Below are 22,532 nucleotides of genomic sequence, written 5' to 3' on the forward strand. Positions count from 1 at the left end.
GTGGAGGTGCCATGGTGGTCGACGCTGTCATGTCGCTGGTGGTGTCGGCCTCGGCGATGCAGTAGTCGAGGCCGTTCTTCCCGGTAGAGAAGTCATACTCGATAGCGGGCACGCCATAGCTCGCGCATAGGAGCAGGAGGCTAGGCAGAGGCCGCATCGCGTTCGCTGAGCTGTAACAAGTTTGATCCAAAACAAGAACACAAGTTTGGCTCTACTAATATAGCGCGCGGATAAAGCGCGCGCGCCGCGGTGGCGGCGAAATATAATATTATCTCAGAGGAATATAGTGTGAATGCCCGGGAACAGGTCTACAGTATATCGGCTAGAGATCGCGCATCGACCATCGTCATTCGTCTCGCTGAGTCTCGGCTCGAGAGTCGAGTCTGCAGTCTCGTCCGGGGCGCGGTGTCTACTCTAAGTGTAGATCGCGCGGCGGTTCTATCGTATCATCGCGGCCAAGCACTGAGCCCTCTGAGGCGCAAGATCCGCCAGCCCCGCCGCCTTCGCCCAATACATCCTCCGAGCCGCTCGTCGGATCTGGGACGGTCCACAGTGCCGGCTCGGGTCCGCCTTTGCGCGGCGCCGCTGCCATAGGCGTAGCAAGTTCGACCAGCGCGAGCGCGCACGCGCCGCCCTCCCTGGCCAGACGGAGAGCGTCGCGAGCAGCCTCCCGTGGTACTGCGACTTGTACTTGAGCAGGCCAGCGGTCGGGACGGGTCCATCGTTGAGGAAGAGCGGGGGTGGCACGCCCACGCTGCCACCCTCGTGGACACCTTGCTCTCTCCACCAGCGGGCAGCCACGTGCAGCAGCAGGGCCGACGGGTCCGCCCGCGGGTCGGGCAGGCTGTAGTCATGGACGCCATCGACGGCAACCACGGTGCGCCCAACCCGCTCGGTGACGACGTATGCCGCCACCTGGTCTGCAGCACCGGAGCGGATGACAAAGAGCGCTACGCCGTACCCCGGTGGGTCCTCTGGCGACGGCCCCTCCTGCCGTTCCAGCAGGGCCAAGAGGTAGGAGCTCCGCCTCGGCGCCCCAGCCCAAGGTGGGCCAAGGTATCTCTCCCCTGCCTGCCTTGCCGCCCTGCGGGCGTCGTCCGCGCGGCGCCGCATCCAACCCTCCCGGCAGCTCACGCAGCTCGCAATCAACTCGGCCGAGACGCGGCAGCCGGGGAACGCCTCGACGCGAAGGCTGCGCTCCGCCATTGCCGACTCCGCCCTGCGGCAGGCCTTGCGAAATGACCGGTCCGCTCGGCTGGCGAGGGCGGAGCAGCCGTAGACGTACTCGTGCGCAAAATGGCGAACGGTGACGTCAGCGCCGAGGGGCGATAGCTCTCCAATAATTCCAAGCCTTTGCGCCTGCTGGGGCGTGAGCAGAACAGGCTCGCCAGTGGCGGCAATTGAGGCGGCAGCGTGTTCGAACGAGTCCACCACGAGCGGCGGCGTGCTTACCATCGCACGCGCGGCTACGCTGCACGCCCACCAGGACACCGCCTCCTCGTCCGCAGCCTCGTCGGTCACGACGAGCGGTCGAGCAGCTCGGCGTGCCTGCATTGGGGCGTGTGGCCTCCAAAGAGTGCTGGACTCGCGTGGCGGCAACTGGTGGCGGAGAGCCACCCGGGTACCCGGGTACCCGGGTAGGTCGAAGCCCCCAAAAAATCCGAACCCCTGGGTGGTGTCCCTTGTCAGGAGCAGGAGCGCCCCACCTGTGCCCCTGATCGTCCTTCCAAAATCCTGCTCGTGCAGGTGGGGACCCTGTCGGTCAGCCTGTCATCCTCCTCCCCCATCCGCATCCCTCGGCCTCGTTAGGTTAGGTTAGGTAGAAAGGTGAAGAACAGTTGTTTGGTTGGGGTATGTAGGGCGGAGAAAAAGAAATATTCGCCGGCCGTGATACACACGTTGACATGCGGAGATGCGGTTGCGGACGCTGCGGCCCGCGGCAGCCTCATATGATTTCGTATTCGGACCCCAGCTGGCTGCCCTCGTCGCCAAAACGAATCTGGACGGCACCTTCCGTGTCCCGTACCTCGAGCGCGTCCACCTCGTCGAGCTTGCCGAACAAGCCGCGTCCGCCCCCCTCGTCGACACGCGTCCTCCTGCCGTTCAGCGCAGCGAGCTCGTCCTGTGCACAGCAGTCGCAACGGGTGAGACCTCGGCCAACCTCGAGGGTCAAGTGACCGGTCCGGACAGTCCTTCATGGCCCCCAGGGTGAGCTTGTTCCGGAACGCGGGTCGCAAGCTCGCACAGAGCTTCGACTGCGCGAGCGGGTTCTTCATCGAGATGTAAAACTGGCGGCGCACCTTGTCGCGGCTCTCGTTGGCGGAGCCGCAATGCAGCGTCTGCTGATTGTACAGTGCTAGGTCGCCAGCCTTGAGCAATCCCAGCTTCACCTAAAGAGGGCCAGCGGCTCGTCTCGCGAGGGTCTCGGAGGATCACCGCACCAAACGTCCACCTCGCGCGAGCGGAGGAACTCCTCGGGGATGGGCGGCCGCCGCACGCCTGTTGCCACCGCCACCTCGTGAGTAGACGCGTCCCTGGTGTGCTTTCCTACGGGCGGCCGCCGGGCTGCCCGAGACACCCGCGTTGCCCAAGCTGAGGTCGCCGCCGAAGAAGGACGTGTGCGCCTACTCCGAGGTCAAGGGGCAAATGCACGACGTGCGCCCCGGCGGGAGGCCGTCGGTTATGCGAGCGCGCGCGCCTCTTTGGTCTGCGTTCCAGGCAGGTAGAGTGTGGGCCCCATCTCCACGTCCACGTCCTGCAGCGCGATGAAGGCCGTGTACGCCGAGGGGATCGGCGTCCACGGCGTGTCCGGGTGCAGGGGCTGCTGCGCCGAACCCGGCTCCGAGGTGAGGCAGGCGAGCTCCTGGAGCACTCCCGCCTCGCCCACCACCTCCTGCAGCAGCGGGCCGAGGACAGAGCCCTCGCCGAGCAGTTCCTGCAGCGCCGCGATCGGAGGACCGTGGAGCGGAAGGAGCAAATCACACCGCTTGTCCAGCAAGACGAGGTCGGCAAAGCGAGCCTTTTGATCGCAGCGGCCGGCCTTGACGTCGGCGGTGGCCTGGACGCGCTCCGCGTCTACAAACTCACGCAGCTCTTCCACCAGCGCCGGCGAGAGCGCGCCGTCGATTCGAACCACGCCTGACGCCTTTAGCTCGGTGGCCAGCGCCGAGAGCGGTCGCGCCCGCGAACCCTTTGTCCTAGTCTTCTTCTTCTTCTTGACCTGCGCGGCTGCAGCCTTTGCACCGAAGCCAATCGGGTTGGCAGCCCGCTTCTGTTCTAGGGCGACTAGTGCGGTGCCGGGCTGCAGGAAGGAGCGCTCCATGACTCCTCGTCGCGCGGTGGCCTTGTTCCGCTCCGCCTCCAAGCCCGAGGCTTGCATCGTTGGAGGCCGAGTGCGGCAGCGCGCAGCGAGACCGATGTGCAGCAGCGAGAGCAACATTGTTCTGCCCCTGCTGCTCGACTGGCGAAATCCGTATTAGGCGCCGGTGAAGAATTCATCAGATTGGCAGAGTGCGTGGACACCGACGCGTGTGACACGTGCGCGGTGGTGGGCAGCTCCGACCGCCTCCGGCTGCACGGCAAGCACGGCGCCCTGATAGACGGCGACCAGTGCGTCTTTCGAGTCAACCACGCGCCGACGAGTGGCTACGAAGACTACGTGGGCAGCTCTGTCGCGTGCGTACCGCCGGAAGCCGTAAAGGGTCCGTTTTCTTGAAACGTGTACCAGCACCTGGTCCCAGGCGCATAGAGAGCTAAGTGCTGAGTGAGGCCCGGGCTGGGTGCCCTGAAGCGTGGGGACCCACGGGGTCCGGAGAGAGGTACTTTCCTACGGCGGGCGGGTGATCGCCGAGGGAGATTTGCGGAAAAAGCGATCACTTTAATGATTCACAAATCTCGGTAAATCTCCGTAAAGTTCTGTGAAAGATAATCACATGCTTGTATTTTCGTAAACTTATTCGCAAACTCACTAAAAGCTCGTCTAAATTTTCCGAAGCACGTCCAAATTTTCCTAAACTTAAGAACACACGAGCATCGAGGCACCGAGCGCCGAGCACCGAGCAACAAGCAACGAGCATCGAGGCGTCGTCGTCGAGGCCCGAGGCCCCCATGGCGCACGAGCGTCGCAAGGTCGCGCGCCCCGTAGCGTCCCTCACGTGCGCCTTGGCCATCGACGCGAGTCGCAGGCTAGCGCGGCATGCCGCATACGCCACGCCGCACGCGTCGGTAGACGGCGAAGGCTCGCGTGTCGCCCGCCAGGGCGCACGGAGCGCCCCGCGCAGGCGGCGCACGGGGCGCGTCGCGCGGCGTGCGCGGCTCGCGGGGCGTCGGACACGGAACGCGCGCTTGGCCGTCGACAGAGCATGCAGGGTGCCACGGCGTGCCTAGCCGAGCCCGATGCGCGTGCGCGTCAACGGCGGAGCGTGGGCGACGCCCGTTACGCGTGGCGCCAAGAATACAGTAGACTCCGGTGACCGAACTTCCTGTGGCGCGCGCGCCGGTCGCGACGCCGCGCGCGTATCACCGCATGGCGACGCGGCCTGCGAATGCCACCTTCGTGTATGCGATCGGACTCGAGCACACGGGACACCACTTTTGGCACCCACTCTTCCCGGCATCGAAAGTGATTCACAACCTGATGAGAAACTTCACGCTGTACAATAACCTGTCGCTCGCTAGCGAGATCGGCGTGCAAAAGCTCGCAAGATCGCAAGCTGTGGCTACCCTTGCCGCCGCTTTTGACTCCGAGCGGCGGCGCGCCGCGGCAAGCGTCCCGCGCGTGCCGCTACTGGGCATCGTGTCCGGATCCTATCCGCAGGGATCCACGCACGTCAGTCCCGACGCAACGCTCCTCGATGAGGGCGCTCGCGCCGCCGGCGCAGACCTCCGCTTTCTGGTGATGCTGCGCGATCCCGTGGAGATCGTGCGCCAATTCACCGAGACGCGCATTGCGATCCTCGCGCGTAGCTGCCGGCTGATGCGCCTGCAGGTCGAGCAGATTCTGCGCGAGGGGTCCTCGCCAGTATTCTTTCTGCCGTACTGGAACACTCTCGAGCTCGCGTCGCCGGTCTCGGACTTCCTCGGCATCGACTTGCGCGCCGCCGTGAGCCGCTCTTTCCACCCAAGCAACCGCTCGACGACGGTGCGCGAGCAGCTGCACAGCGGGCTGGCCTTGCATCGCTCGTGGGCTGACTTGAAGGACTGCTCCACCCGCCTCGATCGCATCCATCTGCACCACTTGCAGAATGCGAAGCGGGTTGTGCCTCCCGTTCCAGCCGAGCGACAATCTGAGTCCAATGTATCGTCTATGACATGAGGGTGAAATGCCTCTCCCGTTGCCATTGCCCTTGACTATCGCGCATGCCGCAGCGATGGGGCGTGACACGCTGCCTGCCCATGCCCGTGGTGACGCCGCGCGACCGCATCACGGAGGAGCGTTTGTCGCGAATGTCCATGGACAGCGTGGACAGCGTGGACGCGCCTCTTTCTCTGACCTCTCGCGTGCTGTGGTACAGCGCCGAACGGCTGCTCCTGCGCCGCAGCCATTTATCGGAGCAACGGCGCAGGTGGTCGCTTTGTGCAGCACTCGCCGCGCTGTTGGCATTGGTCGCTGTCTGCGCGGTGCTGGCACTCGAGATGTTGCTAGGAAGACGACTCACCGGGTGATTGGCGACGGGACGATGCGATTGCTCCTTGGCGACTACACGGTGGCCAGCAATCGGCGGGGCGTGGAGGCTGCGACCTGTCAGGGCTGCGAGTCGCTGCATGGGAGCGCGCCGAGCGACGCGCGCTCGATCTGCCGCGCCGATAGCGGCGAGGCGTGCGTCTACGCGCCGGGCGAGGTTCGAGGCGGCCGGTCGCCGCATCTTTCTACGGCTGAGCGAGCAGCGCGCGGCTCTGAACCCCACGCGCCGGCTTTGCTCGGCGCGGCCGGCGTTTGAGCGTGCCGCGATGCAAGTCAAGGCCGAGAGCGGGCGCGGCGTGCGCAGCGGAAGCGACGAGTACCGTCGCCTCGCGCTCTCGGGCGGATTCCTCACGCTCCTAATGGCGCGAGAGCTGTGCAACAAGGGACAGCGCATCGACGTCTTCGGCATGGAGACGAATGCCAGCGACGACTGCTGCCGCGACATGAACCGTCGCTACGCCTACTACCAGCCTCAGAGCCACCACAAGTGCTGCATCCGGTCGCGCGAGACGCGCGACCAGCATGAGATTGCGGCGTGGGAGCACTTCCAGCGCTCCGGGGAGGTGGCGCTGCACTAGCGAGCCTCACCGCTCACGCTCCTCGGCGCTCGGGCTCAGTGTATAACCATCCCTTTTTTTTGGCAGGCTCGCGCTCCGTTGAAGCGATTTTCAGGTGGCCCGAGTTTTCCCCTTTCTTTTTAAATTACCGTACTGTACTCTATCTACTCTACTCAGAACTCAGAGTCGAGGAGTCCGTGTGGAATCAGCTCATGCAGAGGAATCACTCGGTGCAGACCGGCTGGACCCTTCATGGGGTTCCGCGTGTTGTCGAGGCAGGCAGTGCACCTGCGCCACGCAGATGGCTCAGCGCCAAAGGCCTCGACTCGTTTGGCGAGGTCGTCATCACGCGGCTTCGCCAGGAGTTTCCGCAGGCGTGCCGGCTTGACGAGATTCATTGCCCACTGAGACTTTGAATAATGCTCCGCAGACTTGCTCGCGAGGCAGGCGAAGCAGCGTTTGGTAGCCGTCTGTGGCGTGTCTGCGGCCGCCGCCGACGGCGCTGCGACTGCGGCCGCCGTGCCGTCGCAGCTCCGCAATGTTCCCATCCAGAGAGAGGGGTACAGGGTGCATATCCTATGCGAGAGAGATCCCCTGCCCTGTGCCCAGCCCTCTCCGCGCGGCGATGCGCCCCCCCCCCTCGCTTTTGCAAAATCCTGCAAAGGTGGGGACGTGTCTGTCCTCGACCCAGCCCTAGCTTGGGATGTCCTTTTTATAAAAAATAAAAACGGACACCTCTACTGTGAGATGGGTAAAAAGGAACAGGTCCCCGCCCTTGCGATCTTTGTGCAGGGTGATTTGTGGATGTGGTCGGCGACTAGCCGGGGTCGTCCTCCCGATCGATGGGGGACTAGCACTAGCCGTCTTCCACATACATGGCCGTGCATGCGCCTGCATGCCCGCGGCTTACTAAGGAGGTCCCTCGCTCCACACTGCTTCGGCAGCGTGCACCTCGATCCTGCACCGTGTTTATTGTGACCCCCCCCAATGAACACACCAGTGAGGGAGGGCGAGACGATCGAGGGGTCCCGTACCATGCGGAATCGGCCCTATCAAGTGCTCAAGTGCTCAAGTGCTCAAGTGCTCAAGCTCAAAACGCGAATTCGTTACGTTGTCTGGGTCGGCCGGAACGAAAGCACGATGGCCGACGCGACTCTCCATCTGACCGGCGAGCTGCTGCTGCAGCTCATTCCGCCCATCGATCATATTGTCGAGCGGGCCAGAGACTCCTCTCCTCCCCGCAGAGCTCGGGCGGGGAGAGAGGGAAGACAGCTCGCCTGCCTGCTCTCCACGCGTAGCGAGGCCAGGCGTGACATGGCAGAGGCATCTCGGGCCCTGCCAGGCCGGCTGGCTGACAGTGAGCAAGCCATGGATCCGGAGGCTCTTGCACAGGCGCGTGCGCTTCACGCGTCGCTCGCTCAGACCTTCGCCCTGGACGGACAATCCCCCCTGGAAGGCACCACGGCGGCGAGGCTCTGCGAGGAGCATAGGGTCCACGACAGAGCTGTGAGGGCACTGATCGAGCGGCTTCCGCAGGGCAGCACCATGGGGTGTGAGTGGAGGCACGTCCTCGAGGCGATCCGCGGCCGGCTTGATCACCTCGTGGCGGCAGCTCTTGCGCGACCTCCTCTCGGAGGAGACTGGCACTGGCCTACCGGTGAGGCTCGCTCAGCCCGCGCAGCGACAGGGTGCCTCGATGCCTCGGAAACGTTGCGCTACAACATCGCCGCGATGGTGGGCCTGCTGAGAAGGCGCGCTGACCTGAATTCCGCCCCGTCCCTCCTCTCGTCACCTCCGCACACCCCACCCGTGCAGATTGGAGGCTCTCATCGGTCCTGAGTGCAGACTGCCGATCCTCGGGCAGCAGCAATGGCGCCGCAAAGGGAAGCGCGCAGTGCCGGAGGCAGCCCAGGGCCAGAGCGTGTCGCGTGCTGCAGAGAGCATGCGCCCGGCGGGAGAGGCGACTCCGGTGCGCACCATGGCGGTTGCTCCCGAGGCAACAGTGGACGACGTGGTACCGCCAACAACATTTGCTCGAGTGCGGAGCATACTCGAACCCGTGGCTACGGCGGCTGAGAACGCACTGCGTCGCCTCGAGGCGCTTGAAGCGTCGTGCCAGTCGCGTCCGATCACACCAACCAGGGGGGGGGAGCCCGAGGTGTCAAGATCTCCGGATCATGCCGTGTATGCCACCACCTCTCGTCAAACAGAGGTGTGTGATAGCGGGCGGATGGTGGCATCGCAGAGATCGGAGCTTCTGGTGGAACACGAGGCGAGAAAGGCAGTCCAGGAGCCGCAACTCGTACTCAAGAGGTGCCCGCAGGTGGAACACGAGGCGAGAATGGCAGTCCAGGAGCCGCAACAACTCCAGAGGTGCCCTCCTCCGCCTCCACAGGCATCACTGCCGCCAACTGCGCAGCACATGACGGAACCCGAGGGCGGGGGCGCTATGTTGGAGCTCGAAGGGAGGCTGGCGTGGATCCGAGGCTACCAGGGTGCGGTTCCAGCAATGGACTGGGGCTTCGAGGTCGTCGACGACGACGAAGATGAGGCCACATCGGAGGAGGGTGGTCAGGCGGACGATTACGGCGGGCAGTTGGACGAGGCTCCTTCGTCCAAAACAATCACTGAGGAGGAAATCGCAGTGGGCGATGATATGGAGGAGGAGGGCGGCCCGGCGGCGCTGAAACACGGAGGGGACGGCGCAGAAGAACTTTGCAAAAACGAGGTCGCGGAGGAGTGGAGGGCGGAAGTGGAGGAGGTAGGCAGTTTTGAGGAATTCAGCGGGAGCGAGTATGGCAGTGACGGTGGTGTGGACCAGCATCGGTGTGGACCAGTGTCGGCAGTGACGGCAGTGATGGCGATGAAAGCTATGGAGGTACCTCTCGCATGGGCCAATCACCTAGAGCCCGACCGTTGCTCGTCTAGCGAAGACAGCGTTGATGACGATTGCCCTCAGCTAGCCTTGGCAGCTGGACCATCGCCGCAATGCGACGAGGCTGCTTTAGACGATGGCCTGCGGCATAGCGACAGTGCTGATGAGGCTGCTCCCCATCTAGAATCCGAAGGAGCTGCAAAGGTGGTGATCTCCGCAATCGCTCGCGCCGTGCGGAGGGCAGTGGTGACGGTCGCAGTTGCGTCGGTCTTGCGTGGCGTTGTCAACGCGGCGAGTCCCCCGACACCCGAGAAGGTGCCGCAGAGGACAACGGCGTTGTTCGTGGGGTCTCCCCAGCTAACGCCGTCGTTGGCAGCGAGAGAGACCTCGCCAAGCGAGTCGCTAGACTGGGAGGAAACTTACTTTGTCGACAGTGACAGGCCGTGTGTGACGAAGATGGAGGGCGATGCGACGGCAGGTGAGGTGGAAGCAGCAAAGGGGCTGGAAGGTGAAGAGACGGCGGAGAAGCAAGTTGTAGGCGGGGGCGGTGCGGCAGCGGCGAGCAAGAGCGAGGGCGGGGGCGAGCTAAAGGCGACGGAGACGGAGTCCGAAACCGAGAAGGCGCTTGGCGAGGTTGGAACCTGCGAGGCGACGGAGGCTGCTGCGAGTGGTTGCGTTGCCTTGTGTAGCAAAGAGCCAGTGCAGGATAGGGAGGGAGAGTTGCCAAGTGCGTCCATCGAGGCAGCGGACGCTCCCCCAGCCCCATCTTTGCGGAGCGGATGCCGCCGATATGAGGTTCTGCAGGCAGAGATGAAGCTGCTGCGGGAGGCAATGGCAGCGGCGCAGCTGTCGGAGGGATGCGACGATGAGCTCGAGCGGTTGCGATCGGAGTTTGAGGCACTACGGAAGGAGCTGGCACAAACACAGAGCGCCGCGTGCTTGGCGCTGCACTCCACAGCGCCGGGACGGGTGATGCCATCGCAAGACGCGGAGGCTATGGAGTCAGCAAGTGGGCCACGAGAACTCGTAGCACAGCAGAGGCAAGCCCTCATTCATGATGCTCTCCTGACATCAAAAGACGACATTGACATTGCAACCTCCTGCAACTATCACCGAGAGTCCATCGCCGACTGTCTACCGTCGGACATGCCAACGTGGGACTCGCTCGAGAGCAACGAGACCGATCGTCGGAGGGCCCAAATCGAGGCGGGCGAGTGTTCCATCTTCACCTACGGGCGACCGGGGTCCTGGGCGATCGAGGCAATCGGTATCGGAGCCAATCCGACGATGCCGCAGCTGCTCGACCGCGTCGAGATGGAGCACGCAAACTGCTTGCATTTGGCGCCGGCGGGAGCACCGCTCCCGTCCCGCCGCAGAGTACGAATCGTGGGGGTATAGTTGATCATCACATACGTGCCGCGGCATATGCTTACATGGCTACCTACGGACACTCACTTCCATTTTAAATAGTCTGAGCATGAGACAAATGGCTCTCTTTGACCGCTTGCAGAGGAGTAACCGGCACGGGGGTACTGGGTAGAGTAGAGCTGGGTACTGCCGATGTTGTGTACGACGCTTACCGAGCGGGGGGGGCGTGTCCGGGTCGCTCTCCTCGCAGTCAGCCCAGCGCGCGCCACTCATCATACTCGAGTGTGTTGAGCCGAAAGGGGCAGGAACACTATCATCTACAACTATACCTCCGCAGTCGGAGAGATAGACCCACAACCCACGCACCCAAAGGACACATACATGGAGGGCCCTCCCTGCTGTTGTTGTTGCCAGCGAAGCCGAGGTTGATGAGTGTGGACGTTACTTTGCGCGCGTCCAGAGTCGCGCGTCCAAGCCCCCTCAGCCTCCCTCTTGCAAAATCCCCAATGAGGGGCGTCACAGACGCCCTCCCCCCAGTCCTCTCGGGGCCCTCTCTCATAGGTCTGCGGAGATGGAGATGCGATGCGTATCGATGTTTGTGTCGAGCTCGACCGCCTCCCCATCGTCGGGAGGAGCGATCACCATCGGCGCCTCGGGCGGCTTGGGCTTATACCTGCGGCACGCGTGGCGCGGGTTGAGGAGACTCCATGCCGGACGCGGACTAGCTAAAGGGTCGGGACAAACGGCTGGGCGAGAGTGGCTGCTGCGCGCGCCACGTCGTCTCGCGGGTGTGGACGTTGTAGTAGTACGGCCGGCCAGAGTTGTCGTCGATGTACTCGAGCCACCCGTGGGGCAGCACGCCCTTTTGCGCGTTCATCACCGAGAGGCCCGCCTAACAACTCCGAGGACCCGTTTGCCGAGACGCCGCACGCACGGCTCCCTCCCGAGCCGCGCATCTCCGCCGACCTGCTGCACGATGATCGAGCCGACGAGCTCCATAAGCTTTTTGACCGCGAGCTCCTACGCGGCAAGAGCGGCCGATCCGGAGCGTGTGCTGACGGATGCCTCTCGCCTCGGAGCTGGCGGCGCCGGCTGGATCTCGCGCGACGCCAGCCCAGCTAGCAACTTGTCCAGCGGCGCGGCCATCTCCTCGCCCACGCACAGCTTGGTCTCCCGAATGAGCGCCTATCCAACACCGGGGGCGTCGCATACCTCCATAGACCGGCATTGCAGCGGACGCGGAGGCGATGCCCACCGAGCAAGAGATGTGCACAGTGCGAGGGTTGGCGCCGGCTTTGCCACCCGACCTACGCCCCCAGAGCATCGCGTCTGAGGAGGCCGCCATGGCAGGCTGGTGTCCACCCGGGGAGAGTACCGCTCCGCCGGAGTCGACTGGGAGCGCCGCGAGTTGACGGGCGAGGCGTTGGTGGAGGCTCCGCCTTTCCTCCTGCCGAACGAGCTGCTGCGCACTGCGCCGCCCGCCGCAGCCTTCTTCCGGCCAGGGACGATGGACATGGCGCGGGCAAACAGCCTATTTGCGCAGCACGCCTCGAGCCGAGAGGGTACAAGGCGCTTCCAGCGCTCCCAGCCACGCACCCCGAGTCGGGTTCGTCGCCGCCATCCTCCTCGCGCATCGAGTTGCTGTCCGGCGGCGCCTTGCGAAGAAGGGAGGTCTCTGTGCGGGTAGCTGCGAGCGCGAGCTGTGCGAAGCCGCGCCCGTGGGGCCATCGGGCAGCGTGCGTCTGGTCCACACCCCTCTGTGTGCATGTGTATGTGTGCTCGAGAGAGGCACCTCGGTCTCGGCGGTAGGAAACGTGAAGATCGTCTTGCGTTGCGCCTTGTTCGTGTAGCACGCGCGCCCCGACTCGTGGAGCGACTCAACCCACCCGGGAGGCAGCGCCGGAGGAACCTACGTGCCAACCGATCCGAGCCGTGTCACGGCCAGCATGCTGCCTGGGGCGTCGAGCAGCGCTGCCTCGACAGAGCGGCGGTGAGTGATCGAATTGACGTACACCGTCGAGCCGTCCTCCTCCTTCACCTCCTTCCAGTTTGGTGGCAGCTTCACCTGTGACCGCAAGAGGCGACTTCGTCACTCACACACGGCCGCACGGAAGCGCACCTTGGCGCTGAGCGGGTGAGCACCTTCCCGCTCTTTGCAGACACTGGTGCCCGCCTCCGAAAGAAGGAGCCAGTGCGCTCCTTCTTTGAAGTGATGGTGCCGTCGGCGTCGTGGTTATTGTCCGTGTCGGTGTCGTCAACCATGCAGCTCGGCCTCCTCCTAGCGCGGCTCTGGGCAAGCCGCCGCAGCCGTCCGCTTTTTCGCATTTACATGGCGGATGAAAAGAATTCTGCGATACTCGGCAGCGCGCGACCGCCACCCAAAGGTGCGCTCGTGGCGTTCAGGGCGGCTCGCACACGCACACACACACACGCGCACACACACACACACACACACACGACACACACACACACATGCATGCATGCATGCATGCACAGACACACATCCCCCCTCAAGACCTTCCCACGGGCGAGGACACGCGCAGGCCGCACCTCTAGTGAGGCCCGCATAGTATGTGGGAGACTCATTGCCGCCGCCCCTGCCACCCCTGTGTCAGTGTGCCCGTGGTAGTGAGAGACTGCCGGTGAGAAGCCGGAGGAAGGTCGCTAGACTGAGATGAGACCGCCAGTGGAGTTGGGATTCCACCGTGGTTCCGTGCACCGCGCTGCGAGCCTGTCGTGTCCCTTGTCAGGAGCAGGAGAGCCCACCTGTGCCCCTGATCGTCCTTCCAAAATCCTGCTCGTGCAGGTGTGGACCCTGTCCTCTCCTCCCCCATCCCTCGTTTGGGTTGTCTGTTTTCTTTCTTTCTTTCGGGACTGGCGCGCACTGGCACTAACACAGGTACTCATTGCTGATGAAAAGAATTTTTAGACGCCCGCCGAGCCGGAGGTGCTCGTCCATGGCTTTGACCCAGGGCCGGTGGGCGCTGGTCCTCGCGGGGCGCCCACATGCGACCCTAGCACCAGAGTCTCTCTCAGTCTCTGTCGCCGCGGGCGTGTGAATTGACGAAGGCGGACGAGGGGCGGTCGCTGCCTTTGGCAATAGGCGCGCGAGACATAGGCGCGCGAGCCGGCGCACAGCGGACGAAGGGCGCCGCGCAGGGGGGGTCGGTATCTGTCGGTCGAGGGGGGGCAGAGAAAAGAAATGCGATCCTTATGAGAGTCGTCAAATGCGCGCCAGGTGCTGGCTCCTTCACAGCCATCTTACCTACAAGGATGGCTGAGCTAGCTGCAATTCACCCCTCCTCCAGTCGAATGGCTGCAATACACACACGGCAGCCATCCTTAGTAGACATGGCTGGAGACGCACTACCGCAGCCACACCGCCCGCCTCGAGGTGAGCCCTCTTGGCTGACCTGGCTACATCGCAGCCATCTTGGGTAAGATGGCTGGGGGACAGCCATTTCAGCCATCTACTATGGCTGGGGCACAGCAGTCAGTGCAGCCACCCTCCGGAGCATGGCTGGTGATAATTCGATGGCAGCCGTCCACCTCCCCCGCCACACGCACAAATGGCTGCGCGCTTGTCGCCCCCGGCCTCGTGGGACGGCCTAGGGGACGGCTGCCATCGGCTGCCATCGAATTACCACCAGCCATGGCTCTGGAGATGGCTGCAATCTCCATGACGCAGCCATAGTAGATGGCTGAAATGGCTGAAATGGCTGTCCCCCAGCCATCTTTCCCAAGATGGCTGCGATGTAGCCAGGTCAGCCAAGTTCCCAAGCAAGAGGGCTCACCTCGAGGCGGGCGGTGTGGCTGCGGTAGACGGTAGTGCGTCTCCAGCCATGTCTACTACCGCACGGCCTACTCGCCCAAGTACTCGCTCTCTTTTATGTCCCACCATGCAGAGCGCATCTCTCTCTCTGTTGTGCGAGGCGTGAACCGCGCCATTCGCTCTCACCTGGCAACCCTGTCTGCACGTCTCGCGCGCGCGTGAACAGGGCTCCAGGCCCCAAATGACGTGTGAGTGTTAGAGTTGTTTGGTATTGCTAAAAAGGAGGATGGCTGCCGTGTGTGTTATTGCAGCCATTAGACTGGATGGAGGATGTGGCTGCACTGCAGCTAGCTCAGCCATCCTTAGGTAAGATGGCTGTAAAGGAGCCAGCACAGCCATTCTCGGCAGCTGATTCTGGGTTATGGCAGTCTCTCACTACCACAGACACACTGACAGGCGAGTGTGAAGTTCTTCTGCGCGGTTCGGATATACGTAAAAAGAAAGAAATAAAACAGACAACCCAAGGGAGGGATCGGATATAGGTATTTTCTTGTGCCCGGGTGAATTCTTCTGCGCGGTTCGGCTGTATAATGGCAGCGGCCGCCGCCATTGTCCGCGCTGCGTTCGCATCGGGTGCGGCGCCGCCTCCCGGCAGGTTGCGCGCGTGCTCGCGGTGCCACGGGGAGGGCGGGCTGTACACGCGGGGAAAGCGGCGCTCAGGTGGCGCCGCGGCCGTGATCCGCCGGCCGTGTGCGAGCTGCGGCGGCATCGGGCTCGTCGATGGAATGCTGCCTCCGCCGCGACATGAACCGGGGCCCCGGGACCGTGCGTTTGTCGGCACCGTAGCCATTGCTGGCGGCGGCATCGGCGGCGCCGCAGCGGCGCTGGCGCTGCAGCAGCGGGGCTTCCGCGTGGTCGTGTATGAGCGCGACTCAAACTTTGACCAGCGCGCGCAGGGTTACGGCCTCACGATGCAGCAGGGGGCGACTGCGCTGGCGCAACTCGGCCTGCCCAATGAGGGCGTCTTCTCGTATGCCCACTCCTCCTTCCTACCGGACGGAACGCTCCTCGGGGAGTATGGGCGGGGCGTGCACGAGAGCACGCGCGAGCGGATGGGCAACGGGAGAGGGAAGGCTCAGCGGCGCAACGCCCACATCCCGCGGCAGGCTCTGCGGGCGGCGCTTCTCGACCCGCTCCTGCCGGGGACGGTGCGGTGGGGCAAGGCAATCGCTCGCTTTGACGCCGGCGACTCGGGCGTCATCCTGCACTTTGAGGACGGCTCGCCACCCGAGCGCGCCGCGCTCCTCGTCGGCGCGGACGGGATCCGGTCGCGAGTGCGCGAGCAGCTGCTCGGCGCGGCACCGCTCGAGTACCTCGGCGTCGTCGTTGTGCTCGGGCGCTCGCGCACGTCTCACGCCGCGGCGAGTGAGCGAGTCTTTCAGACCCTCGACGGCGACACGCGCCTGTACGTGATGCCCTTCGAGGCCGGCGTTGCGATGTGGCAGCTCTCCTTCCGACTGGGCGAGGCGGAGGCGCGGGCGATTCAGACCCTAGACGGCGCATCGCTTCGCGCCCTCGCCCTACGCCGGTGCGGAAGCTGGCACGAGCCGAGTCTGCACCCGCGCGGCACTCCCTGCGCCCTTCAAAGAGCCTCCCAGGGGCCTCTCCGTAGGCACGAGCCGATCCCGCAGCTGCTGCAAGACACCGCGGCCGCGGACATCACCGGCTATCCAGCCTACGACCGGCCTTGCCCCGCCGCCCTCCGACAGCCCACCTCTGCCGGCGAGGCGCTCGGAGGGTTGGGTGGTGAGGCGGGCGGCGAGGTGCCGCCACCGACGCTTGCCACGGAGACACGGGTGCGCGCGCCGGTCGCGGGCGTCGGTGGCGGTCTCACCCTCATCCCCGGTCCCTCGACGCTCCGCTGCCAGGTCACCCTACTCGGAGACGCAGCGCACCCGATGTCGCCGTTCAAGGGGCAAGGGGCTAACCAGGCCCCGCGTGCCGGGCGTCGCCGACATCGAACGGCGTCGAGCACCCCTCCCTTGTGCGAACAGGCCCTCCTCGACGGGATCGCCCTCGCCCGCGCCCTTCGCTCCCACGAGCTTCGCGGTGTCGTGCGGCGTTGCGGCCGCGCCAGCGGAGGTTCCCACTCAGGTCGTCACGCGCTCTCTCTCTCAGGCGACGCGCATGTCTCGCTTGGCGCGGCGCTTTCCATGTTCGAGGCAGACATGCTCGAGCGGGCGCGCCGCAAAGTGCGTGCGTCGCGCGACGCGGCGGAGCTGCTGCACTCGCCCGAGGCGATGGCAAAGTCGAATTCGACGCGCGCGCGGTCGGCGAGGGACAAGCGGCAGCTCGAATCCACTACAGCAGCAGAAGAGGGGCGGGGGGGCGGTATAGCTTGATTGCTTTTTTGCACAACTGCTCCACGTGCACGCGGCGCCGTCCCCCGCTCGCGCCTCGCGGAAAATTCATCTATACGCCTCGCGGAAAATTCACCGCAGTTGCAGGTATGCAGGAGTGTTCAGGAGAAAGGGGGGCGCGGCATAGTCCATAGAGAGCTTGATTGACATTCCATTGGTCATTGCAGTGAGAGAAAGGAAAAAAAGAAGAAAGAAAACGGGGAGAACGGCACAGGCCGCCCCACACCACACATAAAAGAAAAGAAAAACGTACGGTTTTTTTCTCACTCTTCTTCGCGGCATGCAGCGAGAATCGGCGAGAGACTGCGAAGAGAGATGAAGAGGCGGACGCCCAAGGGTGGGCGACGGCTAGCGCACCACACCCCTCTCCTTAAAATCCCTGTGTGGTGGCGGCGTGCCGTCCTCCCATCGCACCCAACGGCGCCATTGTTTTTTTTTCTTCGCGGCATGGCCGCCGACGACGGCGAGGTGCTTGACCCGCTCGACACCGACGGCATCAGCCAAGCACTGCAGGGGCACGGCTTCTGCGTCATCCGGCAGCTATTCCCGACCGCGACGGTGGAACGGGCGCGAGCGCACCTCGAGGCGGCGGTGGAGCGCCACCTGAGCTCCGCCGTCGCCGCTGGCGCCATCGATCGCATGCCCGCGGAGCTGCCGCTCGAAGAGCGAATAGCGGCTGCGTATGCGCACGCTCCAGAGAACGCTCCCGCATCATGGGTGTCAGCCATCCGCACGGCGCCCGCCTTCCACCACCACCTCTTCCGCGACGCCGCGCTGTGCAGCGTCGTGAAACGGCTCACCGGAAGAGAGCCTTGCGTGGCGGCGCGATATAACTGCCGCTGTAAGCTCAAGGCGGCGGCGGGCGCGGCGTTCCCGTGGCATCAGGACCATGCCTTCTTCCGCATGCAGTATGCGCTGCGCGGCGAGACGCCGCGTCGCCTCCTTGCCGCGTGGGCTCCTCTCACGGAGGTCCGTGGAGCGCTACTGTGCCACCCACTTTGTCACCGCCACCGCGTTCTCGCCACTGCCGCCGCCACCATCCCCTCTCTCCCGCCAGGTCGGCGCGACCAACGGCGGCGTCCAGCTATCTCCCGGCTCGCACCGCGCCGGCTTCGTACCCCACAGGAGGGAGGGCGGCTTCTTAACCGCCGCTAGAGGCGCCTTTGCCGCCCGCAGCGGCGGCCCAGCCGCCGCGGCGCCAGAGGCGGTGCTCCCGGTTCTCTCGCCGGGCGACGTGCTGCTCTTCACCGACCTGACGATGCACCGCTCGGGCGTCAGCTGCGCGTCGACCGCACGCTGGTCGGCCGATTGGGCGTACGAGCTGGAGGAGGGCGACACCGTCTGTCCTCCGCTAGGGGCGGGGGCAGCGACCACTGAGGCTGTGGCGGTGGCAGCAGGAGAGGCGGCGGCGGCAGGGGTGGCGGTAGCAGCAGCGGAGCCGACGGCCCCAGCAGGGCAGCAGCGGCCGAACCGCGGAGTGCGGGCGGCCGCACCGCCAGAAGAGCGGCTCGACCCACCTCGCGTGTGCTGCGGTCGCGAGTTTGCGCTGCGACGCGCGCTCGCCTCGCACGTCCGCAACCACGTCTCGTGCGGCCAGTGTGCCTTCGAGGGGTGCCTCGCTGCGCTCAAGCTTCACGAGTGGCGGGCGCACGGCGTCGGCGGCCCGCCAGCGACGACGGCACCACCTGCGGGCGCGGCCGCGACGTACACAGTTGGTCGAGCGGGCGGCGCTTTCGAGGTGCGCGAGGAGGTGGAGGCGGTGGTGGCGCCGCTGGAGGAGAGATACCCGGGCGCGGAGATCGTCTGGTCCATCGAGGACCACGCAGCGGGGGACGCGGCGGCGGCGGTGGCGTCGGCTCAGGCGCTCTCGCCGCCAAAGTGGCAGGACGAGGGCGAGGGAGAGATGGGCGAGGGAGAGATGGAGCTTGGGGCGGCCGTTCAGTGGCCCGCCGGCTGCCGCGTGCTGCTCCTCGTCGGCGTCGCCGGCAGCGGCAAGAGTCGGCTGCTCCGCGCTCTCGCCGCCGCCGCCGGCGGCGACGGCGGCGACGGCGGCCTCGTCGGCGCTCGGTACGCGTGGCCAACCAACCGGTCGATCCTCGATGTCCTCGGAGCAGATGGCCACCGATGGCTGGCCGCGGTGGGGCTAGGATCGGTGCCGCTGTGGTGCCAGCCCTACGCCGCACTCTCAACGGGCGAGGCGTTCCGCGCGGAGCTTGCACGGCGGCTGCAGTTGGCCGCCGCGTCGGACGCGCCGCTGCTCACCGTCGACGGCTTTTGCAACCACCTCGACCCGCTCTCCGCCGCTTGCTGCGCAGCGTCGCTCTCGCGCCACTTGCGGCGCGAGGGCCGCGGCACGCGAGCGGCGGTTGCTAGTTGCCATCCGCGCGTCGCCCATTGGCTGCGCCCCGACGCCGTCGTCGTGTGCCGCCCCGGAAGGAGTGCGACGGTGCTCCGCGTCGCAGACGCCCACACGCTCCTGCCGTTGCGCATCAGTGTGCTCGACGACGGCGCGGCGCCGCTCTCAACCGCGGGCGCGTTCGGCGAGGAAGGCGACGCCGAGGCGAAGGCGCCAGGCGGTGGTGGCCTCTCGGGTGGCGGCGAGGTTTTTGTGCACGCTTTGCGCAGGTGCGGCCTCCGCGTGGTCTCTGAGGCGTGCTTCGATGACGCGCCTCCCTTTCAGCCGGACGCGCACACGCCACCACCAACGGGCGGGCGCGTGCTGGCGTCACGCGTCGAGCGGACCGCCGCGACGCGCTCAGTCGAGAGCTTCTTCGACTTGCCGCACGATGGCACGTGCGCGAGGCGGCTGCCTCCCTTTCCGAGCGAGGCGCAGCTCGGCGGCGCTCGGCTTGGGCTCGTCTGCGGTGACGCTCCTCACCTGCACGCCCCTGCCCGGCAGCTCGCCACTCACCCACGGCCCTCTGGCCTAGGCCCGTCGGGCGCCGCCAAGTCGGCGCTGCTTGCCGCGCACTTTGGGCCGCCGCCGCCGCCGCGGCCGTGGCCGCGTGGCGCACGCCTTGCCCAAGTCTTTGCGAGCGAGGCGCAGGCGGCGCGTTGCCTCGCGGCGGTGGCGGCGCCGCTGCCAGCTGCGCTCGCGTGGAGCGGCGGCGAGTGCTCAGCGGGCGAGGCGGCGCAGGCGGAGCTGGCTCTTGCGCTCGCCGCGTCAGAGCCTCTGGCGGAGGGCGAGGGCAGCCGAAGCGGCGGCGGGAGCGGCAGCACGTTGCCGCCGTGCGTTTTTGACGAGTTTGGCTCGGCGTGGGACGAGGCAACGGCGACGCGGGTTGGCGGGGCGCTCACGCGCGCGGTGCGATCTGCCGGGTGGGCCGGCGGGCGCGTCGTCCTCGCCGGCTGCCACGTGTCGCACGTGGGGCCAGGCGGCTTCGAGCCCGATTGGGTGTTCGAGGCCGCCTCGGCGACATTATTCCGCTTCGCGCCGGGGGCGGCACCGGATTGCGGTGCGTTGGTGCCGGCGCAGGCGCGAGAGGGTGCCGGCTGCACGGCGGCGATGGGAGCGGCAGAGGTGGGGGGCGCGTCTATGACGGCAGCAGGTGACGACTCTGTGGTCGACTTTCCGGGAGGGCTCGCAGCGTGGGAGGACATCGCTCACGCGCGCAGCGGAGCGGTGTCGTGCGATGGCTATGGGCCGCTTTGCGATTCCGGGGTTGTCCGTGTGGCGCCGCCGCGCTTTGCTCTCAGGCTACGCCGGTGCGAGCCCGCCGCGTGGCGCCGCTTCCACGCCTTCCACTACAAGACGCCGCTGCTCTCTCGGGGTGAGCGTCAGCCCCGACCACCCCCGCAGAAGGAACGTAGCGCCATTTCGCCTCTCTGCTGCCCGTGAAACCGCGCGCACTGCCTTCCATTCCGCGAAGCCGCCTGACACGCCGCCCCCCTGCAGTCGCAACGTGCTTCCTCCTCGAGGCGACTCTCTGGGGCCACTCGCCGCGCCTCGCGGCTCAGGAGCGCTCCTGCCACCAACGTGCGAGCTCAGAGCAGCACCCTGTTGACGGCGTCAGCGGCTTGGCCGCGCCGACGCACGAGACGGAGGCCGCCGTGCGCATCCCGGTCGGATTCGTGGCGACGATCCCGCACTCGGGAAGGCGCTCCGAGTGGGCGCGTGCGCCGGCGCAGCGAGCGCACCGAACTGTCGTGCTGCCGGAGTGGCAGGGGTTGGGCATCGGTGCGCGCCTGAGCGACGCGGTCGCCGAGTGGCACCGGCGGCGCGGCAGCGACTACTTTGGGCAGACCGTGGTGTGTGCACGCACTCCGCGGCGCGCTGTTCTGCCCTCGCGCGCACCGGTCCTCACGGCTCCCGCCCCTCCGGCCGCAGCACCCGCGTTTTGGCGGCTACCGCGACGCCTCGCCGCTGTGGGAAGGTGCGCGCCGCCTCCTGCCTATCGTCCACCGTCACGAGCGCTCCATGTGTGTGTCCATGTCCATGTCCATGTCCATGTCCATGTGTGTATGGGGTGCGCATTGGGTGCGAGTAGGCACCGACGCCAACCACAGCACGCCTGAGCTTCGCTGGCTGCCGCGCCGTCTCACGGGCGCGGGGGGGCAGCGTGCCGTCGCCATCAAGCGCCAGCAGCCGAGGATGGTGTACGCACACGCGTACGTCGGCGCGGCGGCGGGCGAGCCGGCGCGGCGGCATCTAGAGGAGCGGGTGCGGTTTGTGGAGGTCGATGGATTGGAACTGATTGAGGACGACGAGTGCCCTCCGGCGAGCTGACCGTGACAGTCTCCACCTGTGAAGAGTGGTCGATCGCGAGGTGTCTATACTGTGATTTTCACTATTTCACTCAGCTGAGCTCTCTTCCTCTGACACCTCTCGTCTCCGCGCACATCAATGATCAATCATCAAACACATCCGTCGAGGTTCTCGCGCTGAGCTCTGGTGCTCTCTGAGCACGAAACGGCTGGTCTTTTGGTTTCGTGAGACCCTCTCCTAAGAGATGTGCATATCCTGGACGTTTTATTTTCACCCCTTAGTAGAGACCGATGCGTAAATCCAATCCGCAGAAACGGCCGGTCACGGCGGCGCTTCCCTCGGCTCGAGCGTCGTCGCCACAAAGCCCTCAGACTTGGCGAGGCCGGTGGAGGAGGCGAGCGGCTTCGCCTCGGCAATGAAGCGCTCCACGAGCTCGGTCGCGCGCGCGAGCGACGCGGAACCGCCCTCGGGGCGCACCGCGGAGGCGGCCGTGACCTTGACCACGTTCCCCTTGGAGAGGAAGCCGAGCGTCGACTTGATCTTGACCCCAACGTCGTGCTCCTGGCACCGGTCGAGCAGCCGCACCTCCTTGACGCGCGGCGCCTTGCCCAGCCGCCTTCGTCGCTGCAGCGCCTCCGCGCGTCGCGCGTCCGCGTCGCCGGCCGCCGCCGCTGCCGCCGCCGCCGGCGGCGGAAGTGGCGTTCCGGCCGCCGCAGTGGCGGGTGCCAATGCATCAGGCGCCACGAGCCGCCAGACGGGCGGCACGGCGTTTGGCGCCATCTCGGCAAGCTCGAGGCCCTCTGTCCGGGCGAGCGCGAGAGCCTGCTGCGGCGCCATCACACCCAGCTGTTTGCCACCCGCCGAAATCAGCCGCAACTCGCCGAGCGCGAGCGCAGCTGCTCCCGTCCGCGCGCCGGACGGCACGTGCACGCGTGGGGCCGTGGACGCCAGCCGAGCGAGCCGAGAGACTCCGAGGCGCGCCAGCCGCAGCTCCAGGACCATTTGCGCCTCTCAGCTGGCCCGCCAGCAGCCGCTCGGCCAGGGGCGTGGAGTTCGGGCGAGAAAACAAATCGCCCGGAACAGCTTGGCGTAGCGATCGAAGTTTGCAGCAACGCTCAGCAAGGAGCTCCCGCACGCGCTGGCGCCAGGCAT

General features: G+C 65.9%; 6 protein-coding genes across 6 annotated transcripts; 2 read left to right on the top strand and 4 right to left on the bottom strand.

Moving 5' to 3' along the window:
* Positions 1–438: 438 nt before the first annotated feature.
* Positions 439–1,455, bottom strand: EMIHUDRAFT_198945 (hypothetical protein; the record flags this gene model as incomplete). The annotated part of the gene is made up of 1 exon (XM_005757673.1): positions 439–1,455. One exon carries the CDS (start codon positions 1,453–1,455, stop codon positions 439–441), a length of 1,017 nt encoding a protein of 338 aa, XP_005757730.1.
* Positions 1,456–1,945: 490 nt separating this feature from the next.
* On the bottom strand, positions 1,946–3,379 carry EMIHUDRAFT_198946 (hypothetical protein; the record flags this gene model as incomplete). Its single annotated transcript, XM_005757674.1, has 5 exons — positions 1,946–2,122; positions 2,301–2,390; positions 2,453–2,499; positions 2,579–2,624; positions 2,747–3,379. 5 exons carry the CDS (start codon positions 3,377–3,379, stop codon positions 1,946–1,948), a joined length of 993 nt encoding a protein of 330 aa, XP_005757731.1.
* A 5,283-nt stretch (positions 3,380–8,662) lies between these two features.
* On the top strand, positions 8,663–10,513 carry EMIHUDRAFT_198951 (hypothetical protein; the record flags this gene model as incomplete). The annotated part of the gene is made up of 4 exons (XM_005757675.1): positions 8,663–9,593; positions 9,805–9,842; positions 9,920–10,124; positions 10,194–10,513. 4 exons carry the CDS (start codon positions 8,663–8,665, stop codon positions 10,511–10,513), a joined length of 1,494 nt encoding a protein of 497 aa, XP_005757732.1.
* Positions 10,514–10,756: 243 nt separating this feature from the next.
* EMIHUDRAFT_461959 (hypothetical protein) lies at positions 10,757–12,745 on the bottom strand (the record flags this gene model as incomplete). Its single annotated transcript, XM_005757676.1, has 10 exons — positions 10,757–11,156; positions 11,257–11,375; positions 11,450–11,503; positions 11,543–11,668; positions 11,739–11,790; positions 11,859–12,014; positions 12,080–12,138; positions 12,276–12,392; positions 12,498–12,548; positions 12,626–12,745. The coding sequence occupies 10 exons, from the start codon at positions 12,743–12,745 to the stop codon at positions 11,039–11,041; spliced, it is 972 nt and encodes a 323-aa protein (XP_005757733.1). The 3' UTR covers positions 10,757–11,038.
* Positions 12,746–14,845: 2,100 nt separating this feature from the next.
* EMIHUDRAFT_198953 (hypothetical protein) lies at positions 14,846–16,657 on the top strand (the record flags this gene model as incomplete). The annotated part of the gene is made up of 4 exons (XM_005757677.1): positions 14,846–15,843; positions 15,928–16,183; positions 16,310–16,364; positions 16,434–16,657. The coding sequence occupies 4 exons, from the start codon at positions 14,846–14,848 to the stop codon at positions 16,655–16,657; spliced, it is 1,533 nt and encodes a 510-aa protein (XP_005757734.1).
* A 4,790-nt stretch (positions 16,658–21,447) lies between these two features.
* On the bottom strand, positions 21,448–22,424 carry EMIHUDRAFT_433122 (hypothetical protein). Its single transcript, XM_005757678.1, has one exon. It carries the CDS (start codon positions 22,380–22,382, stop codon positions 21,702–21,704), a length of 681 nt encoding a protein of 226 aa, XP_005757735.1. The 5' UTR covers positions 22,383–22,424; the 3' UTR covers positions 21,448–21,701.
* Between the last annotated feature and the right edge of the window lie 108 nt (positions 22,425–22,532).

Source organism: Emiliania huxleyi, assembly GCF_000372725.1.
Source record: "Emiliania huxleyi CCMP1516 unplaced genomic scaffold EMIHUscaffold_9, whole genome shotgun sequence".
Classification (NCBI taxonomy): Eukaryota; Haptophyta; order Isochrysidales; family Noelaerhabdaceae; genus Emiliania; species Emiliania huxleyi.